Source organism: Solea senegalensis, linkage group LG21 (genome assembly GCF_019176455.1).
Source record: "Solea senegalensis isolate Sse05_10M linkage group LG21, IFAPA_SoseM_1, whole genome shotgun sequence".
Taxonomy (NCBI): Eukaryota; Metazoa; Chordata; class Actinopteri; order Pleuronectiformes; family Soleidae; genus Solea; species Solea senegalensis.
In genome coordinates this window covers 2,728,791-2,736,641 of record NC_058040.1, presented here as the reverse complement: position 1 = coordinate 2,736,641, position 7,851 = coordinate 2,728,791, and the positions used below count along the sequence as shown (strand labels likewise).

The following is a 7,851-nucleotide window of genomic DNA, read 5'->3' as shown; positions in this document are numbered from 1 at the left end:
ACAGAAACAGAGGCAGAATGAAGACAGCCAGGACGACTAAGGAAAGAAAAGTTATCATGAAGCCAACAACGACAATAATTGCAAGCGCGAGAGAGAGTTGGGACTATGACAAAGTATCGGTTGCCTACACAAAAACGCAATGGAGGCTTTTTGAGATTTTCCCACTTTGTGACCCGTTTTGAAAACAAAATACTATTTCAGTGCTCACAAAAAAAAAAAAACACTTAACCTAAACGCATTTTCACGTGGACAGCCCCTAAGAATAATTTACTTTTGTCTTTCAAGCTTCTTCTTTTGAAAATGACGACATGCTCTGATGTTTTTGGCACTGGTATAAGAATATAAGTGAAATATAAGAAGAGATTCACACAGGCAGGGCAGACAGACGTATACTGTATGCACTGTAGAGTCAGCAACATACATATTCATCAGGTTTGAAATCCTGGTCAGAGTGAGCAGTCTTTATTTCCACCGCTTCATAAATACAAATCAGATTGAGTTTGTGTTGCTTGAGCAGTGGCTGTGCCTCAAAACTGCACTGCACTGGGTGGTATGTCAAACATGGACGGGTCGAACTGCTGCCCTCTGAAAGGTGAACCTTCGGCATCCCAGCCCTTCTTCAGCATGTCATGCACTTTCTGTGGAGACATGGATGTAAAGATGTCACACATACACATTGAACTGTGCTTATGAGATCACAGTGCCATCTAGGGGTGAATCGACTGACGACCAGGGTTAGGAGATGGACAGGGATTTCTAGCAAGAGAGCAGCTAACAAGATGCATTCAAAGACCCTGGTAAATGTCATAACTTCTGCACGATCTACAGTGTTTTGAGCTTTTAGAAGAGCAGCTACAAGATGCCTTCAAGAAACCTGGTAAATTTCATCACTTCTGCAAAACACATAAAGTCCACAAACTAATGGCAAGGTTACATACGTCATGCATTTTTCAAAACGTACATTTTGAGTTAACAATGGCTGTCTAACGATGAGACTAACCAGTGAATATATTCTAACAAACTGACAAACTAGTGGCCCCTAAACAATTACATGTTTACATAAAATGACATTACATTAAACACAGCTCATGTGGCTGAGGCACAGCTGTCAGTGAGATGACTCAATAAATATTAATTGTTACTAATATTTTTTATAATAGTAACAACAAGACATTAGGTTGTAATCACATTGTTAAATGTAATTTAACATTACATATATGAGCTTGTTTAATGTTTTAAATGTTGTCCACATTATTTACTTCATTTTAGATTTAGTAGATTTATTTATTTTTCATAATGAATATCTTTATTGGAGCAATAATATTAGGAAATCATGTGATATGTGATGATATATGGTGAATATTGCAATGACAATATCACTTAAGATACAAATAAAAGCATTTGTTTTGTTATGTGTTAAAATTCAATAAACAATAAGATGAATAAGACTTGAATATATTATGTTATGAATATAACAGAAAAGAAATTAAGATGACTGAAGTTGACGTGTATGTGTGCGATGAATAATAAGTCGTCGGTCAGTCAGTGTTCATGCACGTGGCTCTTTTCTTTTCAGCTGCACCGTATAGACGCTCATAAATGCTCAGTTATATTATTAATACTTTAATGTCATATGTAAAAAAGGACCGTGTGTTTCACAGACACAACCTCTGCTGCTGCACAGCCGAGTTAACTTTCACTCCACTCCCTGTGTGTGTGTGTTTGTGTTCACACATGTTGAGCACACAGTGTGTTTTCTCACCATTTCATGACTCTGTGGTTTGCCCTGTAGCTTCTGATGATAGTCAAAAGTGAGTCTGTCCAACACAGCATGCTCCTCCTCATCGACTGTTGCCATGGTGCGCTCGCGGTTGATCTGGTTGATGTCAATCTCCTTCTCCCCTTTAAGCACCGCACTCCACCAAACCTCCGAGGCCTTGCTGAGTGACAGCTGGAAGCCGAAGCACAGTTTGAAGATAAACTTACAAAAGCCGTTGGTTCAAAAAAATAGGAGGAGGTTGAGCACTGATGGTGAGTTTACTCACAACCACACACTGTCCAGGTTCCAGGCTCCAAAGAGAATTTTCTGTATTGATCTTGTGTGTGAATTCTCCCTCCATCAATGTTTCATCTGTGGTTCCGTCCCTCACACTCACTCGTATGCTGCTGGTCTGCAGACTTACGCTGACCTGAGGACAGCCACAGTGACAGCAAAACAATAAGAACACAGTAAAACTGTGTTTCTACCAAGTGGGACAGTTCGGTTTGGTACATAGTTTTTAAATAACCAGTCCCAACCATTCCATTCTTTGGCACTCTTCCCTTGGGGTACCAGAGTAAAATAGTATGGTACAGTCACCCAGGGCTTTACCATTCCAAACCTTACCTTACTGTACCAAAATAAAAAAAACAAACAAACAATGTTTCTGATATGTCAGCTTGTTGAATGACTGCTTACCTGTCGGCCTTTAACGACTGTCTTGGGCACAATCACCCGAATCTCCACATCAGTGTAATCCTGAGACCAGCTGTAGTTTTCTCTCACTGCCCCGTTGTAACTGTCAGATTCAGACTGAAATTTCTCCTGATGCCTGAAACACAATATATAATGTTTCATGTCAGTAAAGTGTTCACTACAAAATAAAAGGTGGTTTCATTGAAACTCACTCCTCTGCTGCGTCAGTGCTGGCTGCAGCTGCCTGGTCTTCCTGAGCTGACGGCCCTGGAACTTCACAGCTGCCACCACTGTCAGCATCAGGCTGAGGGCCGACAGTCGCTTCTGAGGCTGCAGGGATTGAGACATCCACAGCATCTAGTGGGGAGTTGTTGTTCTCCATCTCTGCTCCTTCTGTGCTCAGCTCCTCTGTCTCCTTGTGATGCTCAGTGGTGACCTCCAGCTCCTGAACTGCTGCAGGAACACTTTTATTCTCCGCTCTCTTCTGCATCTGGACCAGCTGTCTCTCTCTGTCTTGCTCTGCCAGCTTCTCAAACAACTTAAATGTCTGTGAGGGGAAAGAAGTTTAACACTTAACCTACTCATCTGATGTATTATATACTCCTCCCATAACTGCACTGCGTTAGATTTTGCTCAATCATACAGTTCAATTAAACACACTTGAAAGTATATAATTACTTATTTAACTTCAAATTCAGTGCGTTAATGTACAATATTGGTAGACATTGTCATGCTTTTTATGTATCTATACTCAAGTACTGTAAAATAAAACATAATTGTGCTAGTTTTCATTTAATATTCTATTTTTAACGCACTACATGTTGATGTTGTTCCTTTAACTTTAAGTACTTATTCCACCACCGAACGACAGATAAACACACTTCTGGAAAACAATACGCTGACGAACTTCACCTTGTGCACCATTTTCTCTGCTACACCAGGAGGGAAGCCCATCTTGTCGTTGGGACTCGACAGGAGGCGATAAAAGTCCGTTTTGCGATACAAAAACCCAAAGTAGATCTGAAGAAAGTCCTGGATGTTTCCAACGTGCTGCAGGATTCCCAATAGAGCGTTGTCGTACATCTCCGTCATCTCCAGCGGCGACGCCATTGCGGCCATTACGTCTTAAAACTACAGCTTAAGCACTTATACGGATAATTTATGCAGAAAAGTCAAAGGGTGGGGGATATAAATGAAAATAAACAGGTGGAAGTTGCTGTGCTGTTTCTGTATGCCTGTTTCCCCTTCCAGAACAATACAAACACTTCCGGTCCTGAGTTTTCTAAATAAGGTCACAACCACAACAAAAACGAATGGAAAATTTGACAGATATCAACACATACGCAATATAAAATATATGTATGTTTTATGTTGTAGCACAATTATGTTATATACATTGATATAACACGTTTAACAAAGGCGACGCTTTCACAAAAGTCTTTTATTTTTCTTTATCCGGTTGGTACAATCATCTAGCCGTCCGGTGGAAACAGATAAGCGCTTTCCAAATAAGCAGTTCCGACGTACAGGCGCGGTTTTCGTGGACATTTCACAAGTTATCCGTTTGAATGTGTGTTAAGTAATAATTGTCAACATAGCGTTAATAAAAAAGAAATAGAGAGGGTTGAGATGGGCCTTTGCGCTCCTAGCAAAGTCAGCCAACAAGAAAGCCAAAATGCTTTCAAATTTAATCAGTAGATGGCAGCAATAAGCTATTACGGCTGAGTCAATCCAACGAAGAAGACGATTCAGAAAACATGGCGGCGTCCTTGAGGAACGCAGGCATCACGGGTCTCTTGGTAAGAAAACCTTATTTTTAATGGTTTCATATGTTATTAAAATGAGCAGGACTGGTGGATTTGTGTCACCAATTTTCAAGATAGTACTGTAAGTAATGTAAGAGGTGAACCCTACCAGTGTCATGCATGATGTGGTTGTGAATCAGGTTTAAATTAAGTTTAATCCAGGTGCATTCACACAAATACTATCGCCCTTATCATTTAATTGCATGTTTTCGCTGTTATTGTTTTACGATTACATGCTGATAATACTTAAAAAATGTTTTGTCTCTTAATTGTCTGACTGACATTTATTGTTATAATTACATATCGACATATCGATTTGATTTTTCTTTTTATTGTGATATAATTTTTGACCATATCATCCATCCTTAAGTGTTATGCGGAGTATTAATGCTGACAATGTTTGGATAGATGTGTTAAAAAGGTCATTTATTTGCAGTGGTAGCTGAAATATAAAACGCTTTCTTGTTGACGTCTGTTTGTGTATGTAACTTATGTAGCTTGGAAGATGTGCCAACAGTTTTCTGAATATGGTGTAAAACAGTGTTTCTCAATCCTGGTCCTGCATGTTTTAGATGTTTCCTGTACCAACACGCCTGATTCAACTGGTCAGCTCGTCTTTAACAAAAAAACTCAGTGTGTTTTCTTATGGTGTTTCATCTGGTTTATCTACAGAGTGCCTTGGCCAGGACTGGGTCATTCTGCTCCTCTACTGGATACAGAAGCCTACATGTCACTGCAGTGTGTTGCAAGGTAAACCCTCACTGTGCTCCACACATTGCTGCAGCTCTGTTTGCAGCAGTAGATATATTATCTTCAGAGGAGGGGGTTTAGTTTCCCTCTAGATGATAACAAATAATCCCCAAGGGGATTATTATCTAAATTATTAGTATCTTAGTATTAGTATCTAAATGAAAAAAAAAGGGGGGCAGACTGTGGCCAAGTGGAAAGGGAACTTGGGTTCAAGTCCCCACCAGGTCGAAAGGGCTGGGGTACCCCTGAGCAAGGTACCCAACCCCCCATTGCTCCCCGGGCGCTACTCCGTGTGGCAGCCCACTGCTCCTAATTCTAGGATGGGTCAAAATGCAGAGAATAATTTCCCCAAGGGGATTAATAAAGTCAGTCAGTCAGTCATCATATAACCGCTTCATCCTCCCCCAGAGGGTCGCGGGGGGTGCTGTGCCATCTCAGCTACATCGGGCGATAGGCGGGGTACACCCTGGACAGTTCTCCAGTCCATCGCAGGGCCACACACAGATAGAGACAAACAACCATTCACTCTCACACTCACTCCTATGGTCAATTTAGAGTGTCCAATTTACCTAATCCCCACATTGCATGTTTTTGGACTGTGGGAGGAAGCCGGAGAACCCGGAGAGAACCCACGCACACACGGGGAGAACATGCAAACTCCATGCAGAAAGGCCCTTGTTCCAACCGGGGCTCGAACCCGGGTCTTCTCGCTGCAAGGCGAGAGTGCTAACCACTACATCACCGTGTGGCCCGGATTAATAAAGTATCTAAATTTAAAAAAAAAATATATATATATATATATATATATATATATATATATATATATATATATCTATGCAATTATGTGCTGATCAAAAGATTGCAAATATTGGCCACAGAATTCCCATCCATTCTAAAGCTAGAATAAATAGTATGTAAATATTGATATAACACTGTTCATACTGATGCTTATTGATACCTCAGTATTATTGATCAATGAGAAATCAGTAGGGAGTTAAGCTAAGAATGAAAGGACGCAGTAATGCAACTGTCCTCTCTGCCCTATCCAATGTTTTTAAGCCAATGACTTAAACTTTTATTGTTTTATTGCTGTATGTGTTTATGGTTGGATGTATTGGTATGTATTTGTATGTATTTCCTGACTTGTTTTGTTGCTTTTTCTCCAGAACCGAGCTGCTCGTATCCGAGTGGGGAAAGGAGATAACCCTCTGGTCTACGAGCAGGCGATTCATCCTCATCACATCGGCCATCGGAAAGGATGGTTGTCACAGAATACCAGTGAGCATGACTAATGTGGTTTAAGAGCAACATTATGCAACTGTGTCACCTTAAAATAGCTGCCTCATGATATATTTTGCCTTGTAATCAGAAGAATGGCACTCCTGTCATTCCCATCCAGACCTAGGTCTTGCATGGTGTAAACTCATACAAACTTTAGTGTACATGTAACATGTACAGTCTATTGTGACAGTGTTAAAGATGTAGATGTTATTAACAGCAGCAGTTGTCAGCATTGACAGATATTTTTACACTTCTCAGCTTCATCCGATTTGCTGAAGTTTGTCTCCTGCACCAAAGTCCAGAGAGAAAATCTATGATTTTAGCTCATGTTATTAGTAATTGTTGGTTTGCTGTGTTTGAATGCCCATTGTTACTTTTTAGAGTGGCAAGATGCTATTCTGTCTGTCACTTGTTGTTTGTAGCTGGTTGAACTTTGCAACTTAAATTCGGGACGATTATCGCTCGTTTTAATTTAGGACCTTGCGGTCGGAATCATGATTTACATAGTTTTGAATAGCCACTGGATACCTGCAGGCACACTGCATTCAGGGAGTCTTTATTGTTGAAGTCAGACATAATAATGACCACCAGAGTTCAAAACCTACCTGTGACAGTCAGATTTTTATTTTTTTCCTATTTCTTTTCTTTTTTCACTCCTGCGTCGCCTAGATGTGGTTAAAGATGATAATTGTGACAATGAAAATTACATTTTAATTGAATTAAAGTGCATTTGTATCTAAAAGTTACTATTTAAAAAAAATAATAAAAAAAAGTCTGAAGTGACCACTGGCCCCCTGACATCCTCACATTATCAAATCTGGCCCTTGTTAAAAAAAAACAAGTGGGAAATTGCACATTTTACATTTTATGTTTATAATATTTTTTTTGTATTGTATTGCTGCTATGTTAAAACAATTTCCCCTTGGGGATAAATAAAGTATTTCTATTCTATTCTATTCTATACACAGCGTGTCTTATATCATACTCGGGGACAAATCTTATATTCCTGTATCTGATAGGTAACCTCCGAGGTGAAGATGGAGCCGCTCAACGGACCGTAGAGGACATGTTCATCAGGAAGTTCATGTTCGGGACCTTCCACGGCTGCCTGGCCAACGAGATCGTGATCAAACGCCGCGGCAACTTGCTCGTTGTGTGCGCCCTCGTGCTGCAGAGGTTCTCACCGCTCAGGTTCTACTTTTTAATTGGATATTCTGAGTCTCTGCTGTCGCACTTCTACAAGTGTCCTGTCAAGTTAGAGATTCAGACCCTGCAGCAAAAAGCTGTTTATAAGTATCTCTGATGGAAACTGTGTCGTGCTACATGCTACATGATTGACCAACTGCAGTTTCAAATGATGTCATATTAAATTATAACTTTGCTTCAATCAACGTTGGTGCTCAGTGACCGACACCATCTGTATTCAGTTTTGCTTTGTTTTCTTTATTAAACTGTAAAAAGTCAAGGAAATATTGTGTGTCATAAATTGAGTGTCTAAAATTGTGCAACATTTCAATTCTATTCATATAAATATTCCACTTTACTGTGGGCAATAATCTA

The 7,851-nt window shown here is 40.0% G+C and overlaps 2 protein-coding genes across 2 annotated transcripts; one reads left to right on the top strand and one right to left on the bottom strand.

Annotated features, from left to right (window-relative positions):
* Positions 1–3,730, bottom strand: nudcd3 (NudC domain containing 3). The gene is made up of 6 exons (XM_044012368.1): positions 3,368–3,730; positions 2,668–3,002; positions 2,459–2,591; positions 2,046–2,189; positions 1,763–1,951; positions 1–638 (listed from the first exon to the last, which is right to left on the bottom strand). The coding sequence occupies exons 1-6, from the start codon at positions 3,572–3,574 to the stop codon at positions 528–530; spliced, it is 1,119 nt and encodes a 372-aa protein (XP_043868303.1). The 5' UTR covers positions 3,575–3,730; the 3' UTR covers positions 1–527.
* Positions 3,731–3,972: 242 nt separating this feature from the next.
* Positions 3,973–7,851, top strand: mrps24 (mitochondrial ribosomal protein S24). The gene is made up of 4 exons (XM_044012370.1): positions 3,973–4,254; positions 4,933–5,010; positions 6,177–6,288; positions 7,311–7,851. Exons 1-4 carry the CDS (start codon positions 4,213–4,215, stop codon positions 7,592–7,594), a joined length of 516 nt encoding a protein of 171 aa, XP_043868305.1. The 5' UTR covers positions 3,973–4,212; the 3' UTR covers positions 7,595–7,851.

Bases quoted from the DNA above. Each gene is read 5' to 3' on its own strand.
- nudcd3 (XM_044012368.1), bottom strand. From the start codon at position 3,574: ATGGCCGCAATGGCGTCGCCGCTGGAGATGACGGAGATGTACGACAAC. The intron at 3,003-3,367 runs GTGAAGTTCGTC...TTCCCCTCACAG, and splicing joins CAGAGAAAATGGTGCACAAG to ACATTTAAGTTGTTTGAGAA. The intron at 1,952-2,045 runs GTGAGTAAACTC...TTCGGCTTCCAG, and splicing joins AACCTGGACAGTGTGTGGTT to CTGTCACTCAGCAAGGCCTC.
- mrps24 (XM_044012370.1), top strand. From the start codon at position 4,213: ATGGCGGCGTCCTTGAGGAACGCAGGCATCACGGGTCTCTTG. The intron at 5,011-6,176 runs GTAAACCCTCAC...CTTTTTCTCCAG, and splicing joins TCACTGCAGTGTGTTGCAAG to AACCGAGCTGCTCGTATCCG. The intron at 6,289-7,310 runs GTGAGCATGACT...TGTATCTGATAG, and splicing joins ATGGTTGTCACAGAATACCA to GTAACCTCCGAGGTGAAGAT.